Source organism: Musa acuminata, chromosome BXJ1-3, assembly GCF_036884655.1.
Source record: "Musa acuminata AAA Group cultivar baxijiao chromosome BXJ1-3, Cavendish_Baxijiao_AAA, whole genome shotgun sequence".
Classification (NCBI taxonomy): domain Eukaryota; kingdom Viridiplantae; phylum Streptophyta; class Magnoliopsida; order Zingiberales; family Musaceae; genus Musa; species Musa acuminata.
This window is the reverse complement of record NC_088329.1, coordinates 8196743-8220456: the sequence shown is the minus strand read 5'-3', so window position 1 is coordinate 8220456 and position 23714 is coordinate 8196743. Positions and strand designations below refer to the sequence as shown.

Here is a 23714-nt window from a genome sequence, read left to right as displayed (position 1 = left end):
AAAGTGAATCAATCTCATTATCGTAATATCTAATTCTCATTGCACAGATCCATGAACATCACAATATATACAATAGATAATATAAAGTAAGAAAAAAATATAAAATAAATAATAAGAAAAAATAGTACGTATCATATCACACGTGTCATCACTTACGTAATTGACTTATAATACACCTATGACTAGTAATACTTTACCACATAACTATAAAGGTTGGATTGACCTAATCAAGCAGATTAACTTGACTTAGATCAAACCCCAATTAGACCCCTCATATCAAATTAGATTTTAATATTTTAAATTATTAAAAAGAAACTTAAATCCATGAAGTAAAGAATTTAAATTCATAATCTGAAATTTAAAACTAATTAAATGATAGACATTCATATATAATTCTTGAAACATAAATACATATAGTTAAATAAATTAAAATCATTTTATTAACAAAAATAAAGATTTTTATAATTAAATTAATCTTAAATTTTACTTAAACTTAAGAAATCATTATAAGTCAAATAATCATTCGAAGATCATAAATTAATTATTATTTATTAATTAATCATAAAATTTAAAAAAATTAATATATTATTATGTATTATAAATTTATAATAATCTTAATATCAAAGATTTAAAAACATGAAATTATAAAAGAATAAAGGATGTCATCTCTCCTCAATGATTTTCTTTTGGGAAATTCTATCCTCAATCATTCCAGGCTCGATCAGGAATAAATGAGATGAAGCTTTATTTATACAGATGAATTATCCTTGAAGGGTAAGTAATAATTTTTTTAAATTTAAATTTATTTTACTTTCGTATACAAATATAGAAATATAATATTTATTTTTTAGGGTTCACACACAAAAATATAATATAAACTATTTACTTCCCAAAAATCACATAATTTATTAAGAAATAAATTAATTAATAATTTAATTGATTGGTAAAATTCCTAACTTGTTCACATGATTAAGAAAATTAATTTTAATCATTTTTTAACCATACTACACAAACAAGAAAGTTAATATTCTAAATAAAATAATATATTATTTTATAGTAATTAATTTATATTAAGAGAGAAAATTATTGATGGTTATAAAATATATCTAAAAATTAAATATTAATTTAAAGCCTTAGTTACTCGAAAGTAAGTGAAAAAATCATTCTATAATTTATAAAATTAAAATTCTAGGTATAACAAGAGTATTCTAACCTCTATAAAAACATAGTGAAAAGCCAAGAAAATAACTGAAATAAAAGAGAAATGGTTTGATTAAACCCCCTAAAGTTTTATTGTAGAAAAAGAGGGAAAAAGAGGATGATTACTTCCAAGGGATCGACCTCCTAAGGTTTGTTAAAAGACTAAATAATATTTTATTTCTTTCGAAAAGAAACAATTACATCCCTATTTATAGAGTTACACCCAAAATTACTTAGACTCTTAATAATAAATAAATAATAAATAAACCTCTATCAAACTCTTATTGAATTAAACAACTCAACAAAATACTATTCAAAAGCTAAAAAAAAAAAAAAGATCCTAACATGACCATAGATTATCAGGTGGGTAAGACGGGTCAAGTACTTAAGAGGTTATATTGAGATGTAGACTTCAATCTTATTAGACCTCATTTCATATTCTTTTGTTAATATAATTTTAATATTATAGTAATTTCAATATAATCTAATATCATTGAAAAATGATAATATTTTTGGTCTATAATCATTATTCAATCTTAATTAAGTATCTTAATATTTTTAGTATAATATTTATCTTTAATTTTCATCTCTATTTAATTTTTTATTACTTCATCCATACATAAGTAGTTTATTATCCTTTCTATATTTAATGTTTACAATTCAAACTTTCTCACTTTAATCATGATTAAATTTATTTAAGCCCTAAGATTGTCGATTATAATTCAACTATCACTTCTGGTTACTGTATATGTATGTCTATTATTACAACTTAATCTTATATTCAAATTTATTATTAATTTTTTTGTATTTAAGGACTATACTTTTTACAATAAAATATGCTTAAAATTGACATTGATATTTATAATTTTTTTTTATCATTAGTGATATGAGACTATCTTATTTTTAAAAAAAATTAACACCATATTAGAATCTTATAATGACTAGTCCAATCCATAATATATATCATATCAAACACTAATTCAATATAAAAAGCTTAAACCTACAGGTTATAAGCTAAACCTGTATGTAATTTGACCTTTTCAATCAACCATGATATTATAAATATTATCAACAGATAAAACGAAAGAATAGACATCACGAAGCCTGTCACTTGATGATACTGTGAGAAGCTACTAGAAAGAATAAATTACATCCGGTTCGTAATCAAACCATATACAACAAGCACGCTGCGTGTCTATCCGAATCCCGTGATGTCTATCCAAAATCTATTTCTTTTTCCTCTTTCTCTGTTTCAAAAAGTGAGTCCAATAAGTTCAAAACACATGAATATGATCACATGATCCATTACATTTAAACTCTATACAGTAAGTTCGTATCCAAACTCAAACATATGACTCAATGATGCACTAATCGCTAGGACATCGTGTCTCAAACAGAGACATGATTCATTTCTTGATCTACACATCTAAATGCTGCAAGGAAACGGAGTAGCTGCAGCTGAACAATGAAAGGCTTCAGAACAAAATACAGAACAATGTGAGAAGGAAAACCTTCATCAGCATGGTCTCCTTGCTCAACCTCGTACCACCTCACGGATCAATCATTCACGTGACTCACAGAAGAAGAATCAACTACCTGATAATAATTAAGCGATAAGAAAGATATAATCTAATTACTTTAACTCTCATCAGGTCATGTATTAGTAGATGTCGGGTTCCGGTTCTACCTGCACAACAGTTGGAGCGACCTTGGGGCTGTCCGCGGCTTGCGCCGCTGGTCCCGTCACCCTCACCTGTTGCTGCACCACAAGCGTAGACACCCGGCCGCCGAAGTTGGTCGACGCCAGCAGGTCCCCGATAACCCCTAGCTCCGGGTACTCCCTCCATATCGACATCCCTGACGTCAACAGGGATTCCTTCCCCTCCCTTCGCCCCACGATCAACAGACTGAACTCGGGGCTCGTCTCGCGAATCACCGCCACCGTCTCTTCCCCGTCTTTCACCACCTGCTCCTTGTACACCACCCGTTTCCCGTCCACCATCTGGTGCTGGAAGTGCTCCAGCATCTTGTCGTCCATCCTCTCCTCCTGCCCTTCCTCTCGCAACTCCTTGGGCGCGAGGAACCGCACCACCGTGAGCCCAACGGCCGCGTTTTTCGCCATGCGCATGGCGCAGGCCAGAGCTTCCCGGTCGTCGGCTCCGCCCAGGAAGTAGACCGCCACGCGGCGAATCACCGACCAGCGACCGGGGAACTCGTTGTCGACGAGGATGCCGATGGAGCAGGGCGCGTACTGGAGCACGTTGACGTTGACAGCCTGGACTGAAGGGCTCACGAAGCTGATGCTACCGTCGGCAAGTGCGCTCTTGTGGAAGGGGAGGATGACGAGGGTGACCTTCTTGTCGAGGGCGAGGGAGCAGATATCGTCGTGCATGGTGTTGTAAGGGGAAATGCAGACGTAAGGGAGGACCGACAAGCCATCCGGGTGTTCCTGCTCGAACAGCCGGAAGGCGTTGACGATGTGGTCAGTCTCTGAGAGGGCAGTTGCGGATGAGGAATGGTTATGGCGCTTGTGGGGGTGTAGGACGGTGTCGGTCCGGCCGACGAGCTGGATGAGGTGGATGAGGTAGGCGCAGATGGGTGAGTCGGGGGAGGTGCCGGAGGCCTCGAGGAGGGTGATGATGGGTTTGACGTTGTCCTGAAGATGGACGCATGTAAGGATGCGAAGCTCGTCGCCGGGGTTGGCGTGCTGGAGAGTGCGGCGCTTGTGTGCCACGTAGCGGTCCTCCGGGCGATACAGATACTTGATCAGAGGGGTGGTGATGCCGCCCAAGATGAGAATGGTGATGACGACCATGCTGAATTCCTGCCTCTCCAGGAGCTGCGATCACATGCATAGACAAAAAATTCATCCTGGTTAGCGTTTGCAGTGCGAATGGTGGTGGATGAGTACTGTGACGGCGATGGTATTGAGAATAATAATGTTGCAATGTTTATTCAAAAAATCTGAGTTCCTCGATATCAATTTTCATCTAGGTTAGCATTTGGTGACCTGCATGTTGTAAGGAGAAGTCCTGAAGAAGAAAAGTAAACATAATTTACGGAATCGTAGAAGAAAAACTAGCAACGTGTTTTCCGGTCCTAATCAACATGCATGCATGCATGATTGCAGTTGGTGGCTGCGTACGCACGAAGTTCTCCGCCCACATGATGAGGGAATATACTTCAGAAAGGCCTTTGGCGGACAGCATAAGCCCAAGAGATACGGTTTCCCGGGGCGGCATCCGGCAGTAGAGGCATGGCAGGATCACCCCCACGAACTTAGCCACTGTGATCACCAACACAAACGTTTCGAATAGCCACCAGACCTTAATGTCCACCACCGATGTGAGGTCCGTCCTTATTCCGACAAAAGCCATGCTCATGGGCAGGAACAATCCCATCACCAACCTGTCCATGCGCTCAGCCAGAGTGGACCCCAGCGGCGGTCCCCCAGGCAGCACCAGCCCGAAGAAGAAGGGTCCAACGATGAGGTCGAACCCGATCATCTGGCTCAGCATCCCGCACGCCATTGCCATGGTTACTACCGCCACGAAGCTCACCTGGTCCAGAAGTGCCCCCTCCGGCGTCCGTCTTATGAGCCAGAGCACGATCGGCCTCAGGACGAGCAAGATGAGTCCCATCAAGGCGAAGAAGGACACTAGTGCCGTCACCCCCTGCAGCGGGTTGCCGATCTTGATGGCCAGCTGGTACGTGACGATGGCGGAGTTGGCAATCACGTGCACGATGGCGGCGATGAGGGTGGCCGACATGGCGAGGCGGCCGAGCTTGGAGCTGAGGAGATTGAGCTCGCTGAGTAGGCACGACAGGACAGGATACGACGTGATGCACCATGTGTCGGTCAAGAGGAGGATCAGCTGACCCTGTATGAATCGGGGAGGGATCTTATGCCTCAGGCAGAGGGCCGTGATGTAGATAAACACGATGGGGAGCAGGGTGCTGAATATTGCGATGGCCACCGCCTTCTTCCCAACCTTGGGAATCACGCCAAGGTCTGCCTTGACGCCGATCACAAAGAAGAACAACATGTAGGTAATGATGGATATGGTGACCACACTCTCATAATTCTTCTGAGAAACGATCGATTTCGCGAACTTCGCATCTCGGCTAAGGATGCTGGGGCCTAATATAATTCCCGCCTGCATCACGTCAACAAGAAGATGCAAATAATTCATGCGGTACATAAGGCGGATATCATGCATGTGGGGTTTTGATTAACTACCACGATTTGGGAGACGTGGATGGGTTGGCCGAATAGGCGGAAGACGGCGTGCGTAGCCCGGTAGATGAAGAACACCATAACGATCTGAAAAATGAGGGTGGGCAAGGTGAAGTTGAGGGGATTGTCGCCGATCCAGATACCTGAGGAGGTGGTCATGATGGCTCGGTGGCAAAAGATGGGGTTAACTCGGTCTTGTGAGTAACCGAGGAAGGTTTCCTTTCCGGCAGAGATGGCCATTTTCCTTGTCGCGCAGAGAGAGAGAGAGAGAGAGAGAGAGAGAAGCAGAGATGGATAAGAAACGAGAGGGTGAGTGGTGGTGACCGGTCTCCTCAAATTTAAGAGGTGGGAGGAGGTTCTACGAGGCTAGGGAGGAACGGTCAGCTTCATCCAATCATGTTCCTCGTTTGACGATGTAGTTGCGGTTGGCAGTTGACCAACGACGCCGACCTATTTCCGTAATTTGTCATTTTCAATAATAAAAAAAAGAGTCTTACAAATACTCACATGACTTGCGGCTTGGCGGCCCAAGAAACACGTAGATGAAGCGTAGACTTCGGAGTCGTGCCCACGCTCAACGTTCTGGCGTTCCTCGTCGCCCTCGTCTTTGATGGAGGATAGTCGGAACGCGAAGCAGCGCAAGAAGTTTTTGTCCCTCTCGCACTCTCTGTCGCCGTCATCTTTACGTCATCGACTTCGCCCAAGACATGCCGGTGCCGTGGACGGCCAAACGAGCATTTCCCAGCCGCCACTGCCGCCTCGCCTCCTTCTCCTCTTCCTCTTCATCCTTGTCGTCGTGGACTCAGGCGATCCGTTCCGCCGCGGACCTTGGCCGCTCCCGCCGCGCCGTCTACCTGTACGCTCACATGCTACGCTCCGGCTGCCGCCCCGATCCTTTCGCCGCTGCAGCCGCCCTCAAGGCCTGCGCTCGAATTCCTTCGAAGCCCCTCGCCGCCGCCATTCACGGCCATCTCCAAAAACTCGGCTTCGACTCCCACGTCTACGCTCAGACGGCGCTCGCCGACCTCTACTCTAAGCTCGATGGCATGGAAGCCGCGCGGAAGATATTTGACGGAATGCCTGTGAAAAACGTCGTCTCGTGGAACTCGATCCTCTCCATGCACATGAGAGCAGGAGAATTGGAGGCCGCTCGGAGAGTCTTCGATGAGATGCCCGTAAGAGATGTGATCTCCTGGAATTCGATCATATCGGGGTATGCCAAAGCTGGGGACATGGACAGTGCGGCTGAATTATTCGATTGCATGCCAGAGAGGAACCCTGCTTCGTGGAATGGGATGATTAGCGGGTACATTAACCGTGGGGATATGGGGATGGCGAGGGAGTTCTTTGAGGAAATGCCTGTCAGAAGCAATGTTTCTTGGATTACGATGATCTCTGGGTACACAAGGTGCGGTGATGTTGCATCTGCGTGGGAGATTTTTGATCAGATGGAAAAGAAGGATCTTTATGCATGGAACGCGATGATTGCTTGCTATGCGCAGAATGGATGCCCTAGAGAGGCTATTCAGTCATTCAATAGGATGCGAAAGCCAGATTCAGGTGTTGAGCCAGACGAGATGACTTTTTCTAGCGTTATATCAGCTTGTTCGCAGTTGGGGAATTTGAGATTTGGGTTGTGGATCGAGGAGTATATGCGCTTGTTGGGAATTGAATTGGATGATCACTTGAGGACTGCTCTTGTGGATTTGTACTCTAAGTGTGGTGGCATGGACAAAGCTTTTGAGCTTTTCAGTGGATTCAGGAGGAGGGATTTAGTGTCTTATAGTGCGATAATTTTGGGGTGTGGTATCAATGGGAGATCCAATGATGCAATCAAATTGTTTCAAAAGATGTTGGATGAAAAGGTTTCCCCAAATGCAGCAACATTTGTTGGGCTTCTGACAGCATATAACCATGCTGGTTTGGTTGAGGAAGGCCGTAGATGTTTTGCTTCTATGTCCAAAAAGCATAAAGTTGCACCGTCAGTGGATCACTATGCAATCATCGTGGATCTTGTTGGTCGCAGTGGTAGGTTGGAAGAAGCTTATCAGTTGATCAGGAAGATGCCAATGCAGCCTCATGTGGGTGTCTGGGGAGCCTTACTTCTGGCTTCTAGGTTACATGGCAACATAGAATTTGGGGAGCTTGCTGCCAGGAATTGCTTTAAGATGAAGCCTGAAGAAAGCGGTTATTATCTCCTGTTAGCTGGTCTCTATGCCGAAGCTGGAAAATGGGAGAAGGCTAAGAGACTGAGAAAGATGATGGAAGCAAAAGGATTATATAAGATGCCAGGATGTAGCTGGGTAGAACCAACATAGGTCCCTCTCCTTTTGGTTAGGTTGATGCCAGATGATGCGACGGCTGCAAAACAATTCCTTAGTGATAACAATGGAGTCATTCTCTCAGATGTTATGCATTCGTAGATTGCATGCACTTCCATGATGCCCATGACATGTTTAGCTTTTGAAAGTAGATGATGTATCATTCAGCAGGAATTTCAAATTCTGAGCAGGTCTGCTCATAAAATGTTTGCGGAAAATGCACCACCAGGTTGTTACATGGGTGGTGTTATACTCCATTGACAGTTTACCATCAACATTGACGAGTTTCAACTTGTGTTGTGACTGAAATACTGTTGCTGGACAGAATCTACTCTGATATAAATTGGACGAAGATTCAGAGCATTTAAATTCTGGTGATGTTTGTTGTCTCTAAAGTTCTAGTTCTTCCACCACTCAAAAGTTTGTCATTCAAAAACTCATGTCAACTCCTCAAAAGTCCTTGAAAAACTCATGTCCACCTGTCTATCATGATCCAATCAGTCCTCCGGAGAGTCAGGTATGCTACTCTATTCCTTTGACTTTGCTATTCATTGCTTTTCATCATTACAAGTTGTGGTTGACCAAATAGTTTCAAACCCTGATGTAGGATCCCTTTATTTTATGAGCATTTGAATATTATTTTATTGAGTTTATTTAGTTCGATTAAAGTCGAATAGAGATTTATTTAATATTTATTTATTATTAAGAGTTCAAGTCTTGGTGAACTCTGGCTGGAACTCTATAAATAGGGATGTAACTGTTTCTTTTCGGAAAACAATGAAATATTATTCAGTCTTTTGGCAAACCCTATGAGGCTAATCCTCTCGAAGTGATCAAGGAGGCCGATCCCCTCGAAGTGATCATCCTTTTTTCTTTATTTTTTCTTCCATGATAAAACCCTAGGGTCTTATCATTTGGTATCAGAGCAGCGATCCTCGGCATTCTCGCTGCATTTATCATCATCTAAAAAAAAAAAAGCCGACAGCCATGCACGCTAATCCTTCTCGATCGAGAACCCTGGCTTCCCCTCTCCACCACCGTCGGTGCCAACTCACCACTCCACCGCCATCGCTGCTCCCCGGCCAGCAACCTTCCCCTCTCCACCACCATCGATGTTTCTCGGATAGGGCAACTCACCTCTCCACTGCCGCCGTTGCTCCCCGGCTAGCAACCTTCCCTCCTCGCTGCCTCACCCTGCTCGAGCGAGAAGGGCTACGGCCGTTGTTTCCCGACCAGCGGACGACCCCCCTCGTCACTTCTACCATCGGCGACACTGCCCTAGTTGCATCACCATCGTTGCCTCCCCTTGTGTCGCAGCTACAACTGCCGTTGTTTCCTCCCCTCTTCGTTGTCGGCATCGATTGCAACCGCCACAACCTAGTCCTTAACCGTCGCAGCCGTCGTTGTTTCCTCAACCGCCCGTGATCCCTCGGCGTCGCCAACGCCTCCTTCCGCGGTACGACAGAAACAGGGCAACGCTGCCTCCCGTTCGCGTCGTTGCAGCCGTCGCTATTTCCTAACCGTCTGCGATCCTTCGGCGTCGCCAGCGCCTCCTTCTGCGGTGCGACAGAGACAGGGCAATGCTGCCTTCTATCCGCGTCGTCACAGCCTAGTCCTCAACTATCGCAGCCACCGCAACAGCGAGCCCTCGGTGGCACTGCCCCCAACCGCACCACCATTGCTACCTCCCAGTTCTCAACAGCAGCGATCCCTCCACGCAACGACCGCAGCAAGCATCGTTGCCTCCCATGCAGTGACCACAACTATATCCCTGCATCCTCACAGCAACCCCTCACTCCCACAGTGCTGCCACCGATTGTGTCACATCAACTGCACTAAATAGGGCAGTGTTGATGCCCTTGTCCCGACACCAGAAATAAGAGTTGAGATTACAGATTTGCAGTCTTACGCAATGACTACAAACAACTCAGTAAAAGCCCACATCGAAGCATTGAAAACCAAAATTGAGAACCGACTGTAAGAAACCCTTGATAATTTTAAAAAGAGTCTATTTGAGAGCTTCAACAAGTTTTAACGAGATGAAAGTTCAAGTCTTACATTGAATCGATCTGGAGACATAGGAAGAAGGAACCAAGAACAAGACACAAGCTATCCACGCATGAAGGTGGAATTTCCAAGATTGGAAGATGGGGATCCAACCAATTGGATCTCTAGGGCAGAATTTTTTTTTCGTTTTCACATAACCCCAAAAGAATCCAAGGTGGAAATTGCCTCAATCCAACTAGATGGGAGTACAATCTAATGATATAATTGGTACGAAACTTCCCATGGAGTAACCTATGGGAGCAGTTCAAGTGAGGGCTTCTTGTTCGCTTTGGACCATCTGAATACGAGAATGTTGATGGACAGCTCGCTAAAATTTGTCAGACTTCTACAGTGTTGGAATATCAGAGCAGGTCTGAACGACAACTGATGGGTACATTTATCGAAGAACTTAATTCAGATATCTGGTATGAAGTCAAAGCTCGCCAACCACGCACTATGATAACCGTAATATCATTTACACATTTACATGAGGAAAAAATCAGCAGGGAAAATCGTCGAAACAGAAGTGACAACAAACAAATGATCAACAAGCCACCCACCCCATCTGTTCCCAACTGGAACTCTAACACTCAAAGGCTAACCCGAGAAGAACTCAAGGAAAGATCAGCGAAGGGTTTGTGCTGGCACTGTGATGAAAAGTGGAGTAGGGAGCATCGATGTAAACAAGGGCAACTTCTTATGATTGAACCAATTGAGGAGGAACCGGAAGCTAACAATGTGGACTCCGATCATGAAGGTATTGATTCTGATGACGATGTTGGACCTATCATACATACAGTGCATGCATTAGTTGGCTACTCTAACCCGCAAACTATGAAAGTTGGAAAAACTTTGGAACATCAACATGTTACAGTTTTAATTGATACTGGTAGTACTAACAATTTTATGGACAGTAAGGTTGTCGACCGATTGGCCTACCACATTGAAGACTATAACAAATTTGAAGTAAAGGTCGCCGATGGACGAATTTTAACCTGTGATAGCAAGTGCTCAAAGATTAAATTGACTTTGCAGGCCAAGAGTTGCTTGTAGACTTCTTTTTGCCATACTTGGAAAACTTCGAAGTTGTGCTTGAAATTGAATGGCTATCAACCGAAAGGCCAACCTATTGCTAATACTATCAAGAAGTGGAGGCCATACTTACTTGATCAATCGGTTGTGATGTGCTGCAAATACTGTGACTGAAGTATTGAAAGAGAAACTCCTCGAGTTTGATGTTGCTCAGCCTTGAGGATAAGGTTGATTTGAAGAGGGAGGAATTGTTAGGATCCCCTTTATTTTCTGAGCTTTTGAATAATGTTTTGTTGAGTTTGTTTAGTTCGATAAGAGTCGGATAGAGGTTTATTTAATATTTATTTATTATTAAGAGTCCAAGTCTTGGTGGACTCAGGGTGGAACTCTATAGGGATATAATTGTTTCTTTTCGGAAAGCAATGAAATATTATTCAGTCTTTTAACAAACCCTAGGAGGCCGATTCCCTCGAAGTGATCATCCCCTTTTTTTCCCTTTTCTTTCATGATAAAACCCTAGGGTCTTATCAGCCTGCCAATGAGATACATAAGATTTAACTAATGCATTCTTCAATTTGTTATATTGCGTCCAGCTGAACTTGTTACATTTTCTGCACCATTGTTGCTACTGTTTGTGTTGTAACACCTTATGCGATGGTAAAGGCAGCTTAATCGTTCATTTTTCTCGCTAAACATTGCCTAAAATTTCAGAAATGGATTTGTTACAGGATAAATTCACAAATGGAATTGCTTCTTGCGGGGGAAGATCATAGTTTTAGAGATAAGCGGAGAAGGGAATACACACAAGAACAAGCCTAAACGATGTAGTCAGCTTACGCTTCGAAGCTTTGTGCCATCCAGATTCCAATGAGGATGAATCCTCGATTCTGCAGACCGATAAAGAAAACTCTTCTCCTAGACTGATGCTTGACGGCAACTTCTGGGTATCACATGCTGGATCTTTTCCGTGAATAATTCTAAGTTCTGGACTAACCATAATTAGTTGGTAAACTGTTAAAATGTTACTGGGTAGAATATATTGATGGTTGACCACAGCAGGCAGTGGCATTGTTCCTGGAAACAATAAAGCGACGCAGTTGTCCTGGGGCTGAAGCAGACAACATAGGTCTCTGCAACTGCAACTAAGGCACTAAATTAGCTCGGAATATTTCCTGTGCATGAACGATTGGATGCTTCAAATACTTCCGTTTGTTTGCTGTTGAATTTTCATAAAACATTGTTTTCCGGAGAGTGTATAACAACCAAACATAACCAGATAACAAGTGTTTACTTTATGACTATTTGTAAAGGCGTTGCCAATGCAAGTGGTTGGCAAAAGAGAGATGTGCTCATTAGGTATTCTACATCGCATGGTTTGATAGTGTTAAAATTAATAAACTGAATAGCTCGGAAGAAAATGATGATAATTGCTAGGGTTTGATACTTACATGTTATTCTGTGCATAAATTCAATTTTCTCAATATTGGAAAAATGCAGTTTTTCAAGAATTAATAGAAAATTTATTGGTTGAAAAATATAATTACGAGGTTTCCTAATCATGTTGGTATTTTAGAACTTTTTTTTTTCTTTCAAAATATCAAAGCTTATCTTGTTTTAGTAAAATTTTGAATCCTGGCATAATTTGATTCAAACCCTTACGGATAGTTATCGTGATCTTCGCTAAGGTTGACAACCGTGACCATTGCTGAGCGCCACTCTCTAATTATAGTGCAGATAAAAGGGAAATGCCACTTAGATACGGCTGTTGGAATCTCTCTCTCTCTTCCCTATCTTTTCCTATGCCTTCAAAAAAACAAACACAGGTCCCCTTGAATGGTTCCGCCCGGCGCGGTCGGTGTCCGATTCGAGGATATATAGGCGGGGAGCGATTAGGGGCGTCGTCGGGCGTGATCGGCGGGCTGGAAGCAGAATGGTGTATGTTTGGCTCGCCGCCTTCTTCCTCCTCGTCTTCCTCCTCGTTCTCGTCATCTACCAGGTATCGCCTTACCTCTCCTCCCGCTGAGACCGCTAAAATTTCGATCTTTACCTTCGTTCAAACGACCGCAGCAGGGAGGATCCAAACTTTGAGGGGATGGTCGTTTCCATCTCCATCTCCATCTCCATCTCCCTCTCTTTCTTCTCTTTTTAATCTTATTTTGGACCCCTCCTGTTATTGTTTTGATCGACTCCGGCACCTATTCTTTTTCTTTCCTTGTCGTTTCTTCAAGTCTGCGAGAGGCCAGAAGCTGTTTGTTTGGGTTGGAACTCTTAAAACGTACGATTTTCCTTTTTCACGTCATGCAATGTTATCTGAGTTGCTGTCATGCATCAACTTTCAGTTGTCTCTACGAGGGGTTGGTTTATCTGAAGATGGGGAAACAAGTAATCTGCCAGTTGTATTATTGTCTATCTTTAGCTTCATGACTAGATTAACCAGATAAGATTTGTGCATCTTCGTAAAGATGGGGAAACAAGTGCGAGGGTTTGGTTTATCTGAAGATGGGGAAACAAGTTATCTGCCAGTTGTATTATTTGAGATTTTGATTTTTTACTTCATAGTGAAGTACTATTTGTGCACCTTCGTAAAGAATTTGATGGAAGTGAATACCGTTGGAGAACTTTATGTCGTGGCTAATGGATCAGCACGGTTTGGTCCAATCTCAAGTGTGCAAAGTCACTTACATGGATGCTTAAACGGAGGTGGTCGACGTCAAATTCGGTTCGGGCTTCGCCTCTGGAATTGATCCGAGGTAGAGCAAGGAGTTGCTCTTTCTCCCTCGCTAAGTTCCTGAACACAGGCCGAAGTCGAGAGGGAGATTTCCCGACTCGACCCCTCTGAAGCATAAGTTAGTGTTGAGTAGGGTTAAGTGGAGTTGAAGTGTTCGAGGTCCTCTCCCAAATACCGATCAGGGGGTTGGCTTTTATACCTGCAAACGAGGGTTAGTCGTACGTGATCTATTAATGGTGGTTGACTCCTTGGGTGGCTGACTTGTACATCCTGTGCGAGCGTCGATCGACCTACACGGATCCACGCCGTGTGGCATCGTTCCGAGCTTTCCGGAGTAGCTTTGTGCTATGCGGCATCATCTCGTACAACCTTGGATAGCGGAGGAACAAGTGACTATCCCATCCGAGTCCGAGGTGTCATGTCAACGCAATGCACCATATCAACCCTAAGGCTCCGCGTTGGCACTAATGTGGCTGCTGACTATTGTCACGGGGGTGGTACCAGAATATTGTAAGGAAATCTAGGGGCAACATCACATGCGCAACGAAAAAATATAAAACAAAAATTCTAAATTTCCCAAAATGTGTTCATCGTCGTACGAAGATTGGTGCATAAAAACCCACGAAACTGAAAACCATGAGTGAGATAATTATGTTACTTAGGGAGATCGTATATTCCTGAATTCCTATAGATTTGTGGGAGGCAATGAAGGAGGTCAAGCATTATCTTCTTTAGCAGTGATCTACACGGCATGGGCTACGAAGACTCTTCTCAAATCATTGCCCAAATCTCCACACCTATTTGCTGAGGAGGAGAAGGGGAGAGGAGAATAGGAGATGACAACTAAGAAGTCTAGTCTATGACCCTTTGGTTCTCTCTTATTTATAGAGACCTCCTATCAACTTAACCCAAATGGATCCTACCTTATTAGGTATTGGATCTCTATCCAGCTACCCAAGCCTCTTAGTGTTCGGAAATTTAGGGGCGACATCACATGCATAGCGAAATAATAGAAAACAAAAACCCTAAATTTTCTAAAAAGGTGTTCGTCGTCGTGCGAAGATTGGTGCGCAAAACTTACAAAATTAAAAACTACATATATGAAAGATTGTGTTTTTACCTAGGGAGATTGTATATCCCTGAATTTCTATAGATCTGTGGGATTGGATGAAGGAGTTCAAGTGCCCTCATCTCTAGCGGTGATTTACATAGTAGGGCTGTGACAACGCTCCTCCAATTGTTGCCCAAATCTCTACACCTGCTATCTGAGGAGGAGAAGTGGCAAGAAGAATAGAAGATAGCAACCAGGAAGCCCCAACCTATGGGCCTTTGATTCTCTCTTATTTATAGAGGCCCCAGTTAACTTAACCCTAATGGATCTTACCCTATTGGGTATTTGATCTCCATCTAATTACCTAAACCTCTTAGATTAGTGGGTTTTTACCCAATAATCTCTTTTTAGCTCTTATTGGATTTCATCCATAGGATCCAATAATTCATGGGCTTATTGGATATTCAATAAAATAGGGGCTCTGGCAGATATCTCATATCTGAACCTTTACTCGTCGGAATGCCTACCATATGTGTGTGACCCTCTAGGCCCAATATCGAGCTGGCCGTAAGTCATACATATCATAACTCTTTTTGGCTCAGTGAATTATTATTTTCATAATAATTTACTTGGCTCATCGACAACGGACGTACGCCGTAGTCCCGAGACGATACAAGAGAATCCAATCCTTTGGACCTATCTATCCTCAGTTATCGTATACCTATAGTCCTTCATCCATCTAATATCCTAAAGACTGTATATTGAGCATGATGCTATTAGGCTCATACGGTTTCTTCTCGAGTCTCGCTCTAATCGGATTCTCCTGAAGAACTCTTTCTCTCAATCCGAATGACCTTGGCCCAGGATTTGTCTGAGTAATAGTACACAGGATATTCCTCTCATGATACCGAGAGCGGATGATCCTCTATCATCACTCAATAACCCTCGTAAGATTTGCTGCCACTCCTAATGATCAATTGTACTAGATCTAGAACTTCCAAACCTATAAGTCCGATATCAAAGAGTGGAGTACTCATACACGACATCCTTGGTGTCTCAAGTTTAAGGACCAGATACACTACTGGAACGATATAATTGCTATCTGACAATGAGGTATCATCAACCATCCAATATTCCGTAAGCGAATCAATTAGTGAACTCATTCTCTAATGAGCACCTGCACTATATCCCTAGTGTCCCCACATGAGCAACTATGAGACTAGTCGCCTCCATCATATGGATGGATATACAGTACACCAGCTGTCTAGTTATTTCGATGTCCCTCTCGAGTAACCTATGACCAAGATTATTTAGGGTATGTGTTTAAAGGTGAATCAGTTTTATTATTGTGATCTCATCATGTTCCGATTCCCATTGCACAGATCCATGAACATCACAATATATATATGCAACAAGCAATATAAAATGAGAAAATACAATAATAATAATAAGCAAAAAGACTACGTGTCATGTCACATGTGCCATCACTCATATGATTGACTTGCAAGGCACCTATGATTAGTAATCTCCTACTTGACTTAAAGTCAATCACCTACGTGTCTGATCCCTATTAGATAATGACTTTGTTAGTGGATTTGCGATGTTATCTTTAGTTGGATCTCTTTCTGTTGCTACATTTCTTCGGGCCACAATCTCTCTAATAAGCTGGAACCTCCTCATAACACTTCTGACGAGACCCGGTTCCCTCATTTGAACAATCGCTCTGTAGTTGTCGCAAGGTAAGCAAATCGACTCCTCGCTGCCTAGCATGACTCCCAGATCTGTGATGAAATTCTTCATCCAGACTTCCTCCTTTGTTGCCTCTATCGCAACAATGTACTCTGCCTCTGTGGTCGAGTTAGCAGTAGTATCTTGCTTGAAACTCTTCCAGCATATTGCTCCTCTATTTAGGGTGAACACATACCTTGAGTTAGACTTGCTTTCATCGACATCAGACTGGAAGCTCGAGTCCGTGTAGCCCTCAACTCTGAGGCTACTTCCTTCGTATATCAGTAAAAGATCCTTAATCATTCTCAAGTACTTAAGGATACACTTTACTACTTTCTAGTGCTCTAAACCTTGATCCTCTTGATATCTACTCGTGACACTCAAAGCATGTTCTATATTAGGCTTAGTACATAGCATGATAGACCATATTATCGATGCATAGGGTATCTTATCCATGTGTGCTATTTTTTCAGGAGTCTTTAGGAACATTCTCCTAGAAAACGACATCCCATGTCTCATTGGTATGAGACATATCTTGAAAATTTTCATACCAAATCTTTTGACAATTATGTATATATACTTGGACTAGGATAAGCCAAGCATCCTCTTAGATCTATCTCTATAGATCCGAATCCCTAAGATATAGGATGCTTCCCCTAAGTCCTTCATGGAGAAGTGTCTAGATAACCAAGCCTTTACTGTAGAGAGAATCCCTGTATCATTCCCAATAATTAAGATGTGATCCACATATAACACCAAAAAAGGTGATAGTGCTCTCACTTATCTTCGTGTACACACAATGCTCATCTTCGTTCTTAATAAAGTCATAAAATTTGATCGCATCATCAAATCTTATATTCCAACTTTGGGAAGCTTACTTTAGTCCATAGATGGACTTAAACAATATGCCTGAACTCATGAGACGAAGTCCTTCTGCTGGCACGTCGACCGATCCTCTAGTTCGACGTCCAATCTCCTGACATGTTCCACTCCAACCCAACGTCTAATTCTTTCTATTTTAATCGGATTGTCTTTCCTTGATCGAGGTTAGTCCTGCGTTTCTCAAACGCATATTAGATCTTAACTTCATCAATTGATTTCATCATCAAAATCCAATATTCAAAAATCTCCCCATTTTTTATGATGATAACCAATTGATGACGAAGTTTAAACTAAACTCCCCTTATCAATATGCCATATTGAAATAAAGTATCATTTAAATAAATGATAACCTTCAAATCCAAGTTAAAACAATTTTAATCATGAATCATATCATATGCAATACATCATATACATCATCATAATAAAATCATGAGTATTGCATACATAATCATAATTTCAAAACATTAAAGTGCATCATACCATGATCATCATCATAACTTCTCCCCCTTTGTTATCAACAAAAAGAAGAAGTGCAACTATCAAGTTTTTTGAAACATGCAAGTTTTACATCACTTTAGAACATGCAAGCTAGCAAGTTTTAGAGATTTACAAGTTTAGCAATTTTTGCTTCTCTTTTGAGATATGCAAGCTAGCAATTCTTTGCTTGTCTTGAGATGTACAAATTTAACAATTTTGCTTTTCTTTGCGATGTGTAAGCTAGCAAGTTTTTCTCCCCTTTATCATTGTCAAAAAGAAGGGAAGAATACAATATTATAATTTTTTTTCCTTTACATCAATTTTCAAATCATGATAAATGAGATATCAAGAAAAAATTTTGCATCAATATTTCAGTCATAAAAAATAAAAGATCAAGTCATGAATACCGAAAGACTACGAGTCATTTTTGACATATCTCTTCTTATGTAAATAAAAGGAATCATAGGAAATAATCTTGATTTAAAAAGAAAACTCGTCATAAAAATCCGAGAAATCAAGATCATGATTCATCATCAATTGGTTGTCATCATAAAAAGGGAGGAGATTGTTTAGTCTTATATTTTGATGAAGAAACTAATTGATAAAGTTATGATCTAATGTGCGTTTAAGTGACGCGGGATTAGCTTCGATCAGGGAAGATAAATCGATTAAAGCAGTAGAATCAGAAGTTAAACCAGAATGGAACATGTCAGAAGATTGGATGTTGGACCGAAGGAAGGTCGACGTGTCAGCAGAAGGCTTCGTGCCATGAATTCAGGCATCAGGGCAGAAGGATCAGACATTGCACCAAGGAGATCAGGTGTTGCGGAGGTTAACATGCCGAACGGACAATACACCACAAGAGAGGACGATGCACCAAAGGTTCGGACAAAGCGCCGAATGAACCAATGACATGTCGGACAACTTAATATTCTTGCTTATAATAATTTGCCTAGATTGAAGTAGTTTAGAGGGCTAATTGAGTTGGTTTTGGGTGTAACCATGCCAACTTAATTATAGGTCAACTGGGCTCAAAGAGGGATTATTTTGAGCCAAGAAAAAGACCCATTCAGTGACCCGAAGCCACGTCAGGTGGTGGCACCGCCCAGGGTGGGCGATAGAACTGCTTGAGGCTCAGCCTCCCAGGAGGTCTGGGTGGTGGTATCGCCGATAGTTAATGCTATCAAGCAGTAGTATCGCCAGAGCCCAATCTCCGAGGCTTTGTCAGGCGGTGGTATCGCCCAATGTCAGAGTGTCAGGCGGTAGTACCGCTAGTACCCTGCAGACCCGGGATGAGACTAATTTTGGCTCCAAGTTTGAATCCATTTGGGGCCTATAAATACCCTTCTCACCTTTACTTAGTATACACGAGAACTGAGAACAAAAATAAAGGAAAACTCTATTGTAATCTTGTGAGAGTTCTCCTTCTCTCGTCTAAGTATTAATTTCTATTTAAGAGAGGAGTGAGTGGAGTTGTAAAGGTTCTCTCCTGAGACTGTCAAAAGGATAATAGAGTTGTAAGGGTAGTTAGTGGATGCCCGTGGCCTCGACAAAAGAGGAATTGGGAGTGGATGTATGTTACGACGACCGAACCACTATAAACTCGGTATGTAATTTCTATTATGCTTTTCATTATCATTGCTATTACTTTTTGAGTTAATTACTTAGTTCGCTTACTCTTAGTCAAGCACTATTTTTTCAAAAATACTAATTTACCCCCCTCCCCTAGTGCCGACTTGGTCCTAACAACATAGTGTTCGGATAAGTCATCACCATCGTTACAAGATGAGTCTGATTTGATAATATGCCATTGAGTGACTCAATTAAGCATACCATGTTCTCAGGTCACTAGCGATATCTCTATGTTGTAGGCAAGATAGTGAATCACAAAATAGGTAAGCTTCGAGTGACTCGACCAACTCAACCTACGTCAGAAATCGGTCACTACCTATAACAATGGAAGGCCACGTGGGTCAATTTAATTGCCTCACGTTTACCGACTTAATATTATCGAGAGAGGGGATTTTTGATTTGGTCTCCTAATATGATGTGTCATACACATACATATTTAATATATATATATATATATATATATATATATATATATATATTTACATCGCATACAAATATATATACATGTATGTAGTAGGTGGACAAGCAATCACACATCACATGAGCAATCACACCAATTGATCATGGACCACATCCTAATGTGATCAAGCTCGAGCCAATGGGCCCAATCACTCACATCAAGATTTATGTGTGCAACGGCACATCTCCATGCCCTATGAACGTCCATCTCATTCTTATTGGTTCCGTCGGCATCTCGGTGCATCTCCATGCGTCGTGATCGTCCGTCTCGACCTCATAAGTCTCACTATCGCCTCCACGCTCCCGTTGTGCCTCCTCGTATAATTACAACTTAGTCACAAGCACTCAAGCTCGATAATAAATGAGAAATAAATTTGAGGCTTGCAGGCCCTAATAATAATAATACTAATCACATCACATGTCACACACATCACACGACCCATGATCATCCGTCCACATCATGTATCACATGTACAAATCGTCATTAGGTAGGAAATGCCCGACACATCAGGGCATCGGAAGTGCCATATAGGGAGGGCCATTTGGGCCCGAAGGTGACGATGTGTTTCGTTGGATCGGAGCCACCATCATAGGCCTCCAGTGTTAGGAGGCGAAAGTTAAGAGGGATAGGCTTGTCCTGAATTTCTCGGGCAAAGGGGGGACCCAACCAAGGTACTTTCCTCGAGCGCCTCCTTCGATTTATAGAATTCTCTTTGAACCTCGTCCAGGCATCGATTCACCAACTGCAATTGGGCACGGAACAAGTCGTCTACCGAGTTGGACGATATGGTGTTGGCTTCGATGAAGGTTACGATAGTGCGTTTGGGCACAGGGACGTTGCTCTCTATTGTTGGGCTCAGGTGTCCCGATTGCTCCCCAGTTGGGGGGTGGGCATTTGGAGCCAGAGGTGACTGGTCGACCAGGGTGAAATTGTGAGGTGTAGGGATGAGCGTAGGTTGGATCACGGGCAATGACCATGGGGGAAGAACCATCTACTGAGCTAGCTGGGGTATGAGGGGTGTGATGGTCTACATCATCCCAGCTAATGCTTGCACCTGGTGGGTGAGGTTGAGGAATGCCTCGACAGAGATGACCAATTGCCCCGCGCTAGCCCCGGGAGGCAAAAGCCTAGGATCGTTGAACAAATGCCAATAGCGCCCCGGAGATTGAGCCGAGGCGCTTCCATCCATATGTGGTAGAGTGGGGAGCTGCCCTTCGAGGTTTTAGGTGGAGATGGTGGCGGGTGCCTTCTCGCTACGCCATTCATTGGGGTTGTTTGGTGGTGGACGCTCTTGCGACATCAGGCTCTCCTAGCGCCAAAAAATGTTGGGGAACCTTATGCCGTGGCTAATGGATCAACATGGCTTTGTCCAATCCCAAGTGCGCAAAGTCGCCCACATGGATGCTCGAACGGAGGTGGTTGGCGTCAGGTTTGGTTCGGGCTTCGTCTCTAGAATTGATTTGAGGTAGAGCAAGAAGTTGCTCTTCCTCCCCTGTCAAGTTCCTGCACATAGGCCGAAGTCGAGAGGGGGATTTCCCGACTCGACCCCTCCGAAGCATAAGTCAGTGTTGAGTGGGGTTAAGTAGAGTTGAAGTGTTCGAGGTCCTCCCCTTGACGCCGATCAGGGGATTGGTTTTTATACTTGCAAACGAGGATCGGTCGTACGTGATTTGTTAATGGCGGTCGACTCCTCGGGCGACTGGCTTGTACATTGTGCAAGCATCGATTGACCTGCATGGATCCGCACCGCAACGCTGTTCTGAGCTTTTTAGAGTAGCTTTGTGCTATGCGGTGTTATCTCGTACTGTCTCGGACAACGTGGGAACAAGCGGCCGTCCCATCTGAGTTTGAGGTGTCACGTCGACGCAATGTACGATATCAGCCCTGAGGCTTCGCATTAGCGCTGATGTGGCTGCTGATTGTTGTTGTGGGGGTGGTACCAAAATATGCCCTATCGAATACCAGACCATGTTTTATATTTTAGATAAAAGAGATTGATTTGTGGTTCAGAATTGCTTGAGCTACTAAATTTGATTGTATCATATAAGTGAACAGGTCTAACCAGGCGAACTACATGTGTAAGTTTTCTTAACTATTTCAATTATTTAGTTGCATTAGAAGTATCTTGGATGCTCTCAGACTCCATAGTTTGCTTTAGTCCATGTACAATAGTGTAGCCCCATGCATTTCAGGGGCTTATTATTCAAGTTTGTATAATACTAGATGAGAGACAAATGGGATTTTATGTTGAGGTCATTACTAGGAAAAACCCATGTACTGATGAGCCAAATAGATTAAAAAAAAGGAGAAAAGACATTTTACATGACCAAACTAGGATCAAGTTGCTAACGCTTAAAAAGTATATATGATGTTTGATTTTTGATTATGATGGAAAGACCAGTTGGGTTGGTAGTGGAAGCGTAAGAACGGAGATGATATTAAGTTATGGCAGTGCCAGTTCCAATCAGATCTGCTTAGTCGTGGCAAACATTGTCCGCAAATGGTGCAACTGGTTCCATTGACATTAAGTTATGGGGGTAGGAAAGGAACAACCTGGTGCAGTAGCACCGAGGACAATAGAATATTGTTGCTAACGATCATATCGAGCCAATCTTGCAAACGGAGCTGGAGTTTAGCTTACCAGAAGCGTACTTCATTGTTATTGCTTTTGCTGAATGTTCTCGTGAATCTTTCTCTATTTTGCATGGATGTAACTTATTTGGTGCTGGAATCAGCAGATCATTCTATATAATTTTTATTCAGATTTTTGCACCATCTCATTTTTAAAAGGCTTCGTGCACTTGTTTTGTTTATAATCACGTTCTATACTTGATATGTTTATACTCGCATACGTTCCACTCAGCCTTTCATGCTTCCTGACAAATTTTTTTTGCTTCAGGAAAATAAAAGCTCCAGGTTTATCTTATATTGACACTGCATTATCTTTTGCAGCTTATGAGTTTGGCAGACCTAGAGTTTGACTGTATCAATCCATATGATTCAGCATCGCAGATAAATAAAGTGATAGTTCCAGAGTTTGTCTTGCAAGGATCCTTGTGCCTACTCTTTCTCTTATCTGGGCATTGGTTAATGTTCTTGTTTTGCGTACCAAATCTTTACTACAACTTCAGACTGTAAGTTGCTAACTCTACTTCAGCATTTGCATTTATTAATCTTTACTACAATGCCAAATTTCCATGTTCCAATTCAAGAATTTGTTGCATGCTGGGCACCGTTCTATTCTCTTAGGTATCAGCGTCGCCAGCATCTAATTGATGTAACTGAGGTATTTAACCAGATTAACAGAGAAAAGAAAAGGCGCTTGTTCAAAGTAGTGAGTGTCGTCGGTCTCCTTCTGATGTCTCTATTTTGGTAATTGATATTCTCAACCCAGACCGATGCAGAGGTAGCTGAAGGTAGTACTGATTGTTCTGTTCTTGCAAAATGCTGTGTAGGATGCTTTGGAGCGTACTGGAAGTTGATGAGCAGTTGGTGACTGTCAGGAGTTCCTGATGCTCCTTGTTCTCGCTTCGGCTGCAAGCGTATAAACAGTACAGGACCACCATCATCTTCAACTCTGCAGCACAACATCTGCTGTTTGGCCGTCTAATCTATCATTGCTTTGTAGCTTGCTTTATGTTTACTATCAGGGCATTTGCCTGATAGCCTCGGCAAGCCCAAAAATCAGAAATGAGTGCAAGACACTCAAAATGATTCCTGAAATCATTTGTACATGACAGTAATCCATCCGACAGTCCTTTATTTTCTGTTTCATATGGGTCATCTTTTGATTTTTACAACTCATTCCTGTGATGACATTTGATGTCGAACAAAAATGTAAATATTTATAAGAGCTTCTTTCTGTGCTTGTATATTTTCCATTTACTTTTCATTCATAATCTCTAATGTAGCTTCACCTT

General features: G+C 42.3%; 3 protein-coding genes across 3 annotated transcripts; 2 read left to right on the top strand and 1 right to left on the bottom strand.

Annotated features, from left to right (window-relative positions):
• Positions 1 to 2484: 2484 nt before the first annotated feature.
• LOC135620311 (cation/H(+) antiporter 15-like) lies at positions 2485 to 5754 on the bottom strand. The gene is made up of 4 exons (XM_065123185.1): positions 5441 to 5754; positions 4350 to 5357; positions 2888 to 4039; positions 2485 to 2796 (listed from the first exon to the last, which is right to left on the bottom strand). The coding sequence occupies exons 1-4, from the start codon at positions 5675 to 5677 to the stop codon at positions 2758 to 2760; spliced, it is 2436 nt and encodes an 811-aa protein (XP_064979257.1). The 5' UTR covers positions 5678 to 5754; the 3' UTR covers positions 2485 to 2757.
• A 224-nt stretch (positions 5755 to 5978) lies between these two features.
• LOC135583056 (pentatricopeptide repeat-containing protein At4g22760-like) lies at positions 5979 to 12137 on the top strand. The gene is made up of 2 exons (XM_065123179.1): positions 5979 to 8275; positions 11565 to 12137. Exon 1 carries the CDS (start codon positions 6145 to 6147, stop codon positions 7753 to 7755), a length of 1611 nt encoding a protein of 536 aa, XP_064979251.1. The 5' UTR covers positions 5979 to 6144; the 3' UTR covers positions 7756 to 8275; positions 11565 to 12137.
• A 463-nt stretch (positions 12138 to 12600) lies between these two features.
• Positions 12601 to 23675, top strand: LOC135620304 (protein cornichon homolog 1-like). Its single transcript, XM_065123169.1, has 4 exons — positions 12601 to 12832; positions 22747 to 22928; positions 23044 to 23166; positions 23250 to 23675. Exons 1-4 carry the CDS (start codon positions 12767 to 12769, stop codon positions 23305 to 23307), a joined length of 429 nt encoding a protein of 142 aa, XP_064979241.1. The 5' UTR covers positions 12601 to 12766; the 3' UTR covers positions 23308 to 23675.
• The last annotated feature ends 39 nt before the right edge of the window (positions 23676 to 23714 follow it).

Bases quoted from the DNA above. Each gene is read 5' to 3' on its own strand.
- LOC135620304 (XM_065123169.1), top strand. From the start codon at position 12,767: ATGGTGTATGTTTGGCTCGCCGCCTTCTTCCTCCTCGTCTTCCTCCTC. The intron at 22,929-23,043 runs GTAAGTTGCTAA...CTATTCTCTTAG, and splicing joins CTTTACTACAACTTCAGACT to GTATCAGCGTCGCCAGCATC. The intron at 23,167-23,249 runs GTAATTGATATT...AATGCTGTGTAG, and splicing joins CTTCTGATGTCTCTATTTTG to GATGCTTTGGAGCGTACTGG.
- LOC135620311 (XM_065123185.1), bottom strand. From the start codon at position 5,677: ATGGCCATCTCTGCCGGAAAGGAAACCTTCCTCGGTTACTCACAAGAC. The intron at 4,040-4,349 runs GTGCGTACGCAG...ATGTGATCGCAG, and splicing joins TCATGTGGGCGGAGAACTTC to CTCCTGGAGAGGCAGGAATT. The intron at 2,797-2,887 runs GTAGAACCGGAA...AATTATTATCAG, and splicing joins TCGCTCCAACTGTTGTGCAG to GTAGTTGATTCTTCTTCTGT.
- LOC135583056 (XM_065123179.1), top strand. From the start codon at position 6,145: ATGCCGGTGCCGTGGACGGCCAAACGAGCATTTCCCAGCCGCCACTGC.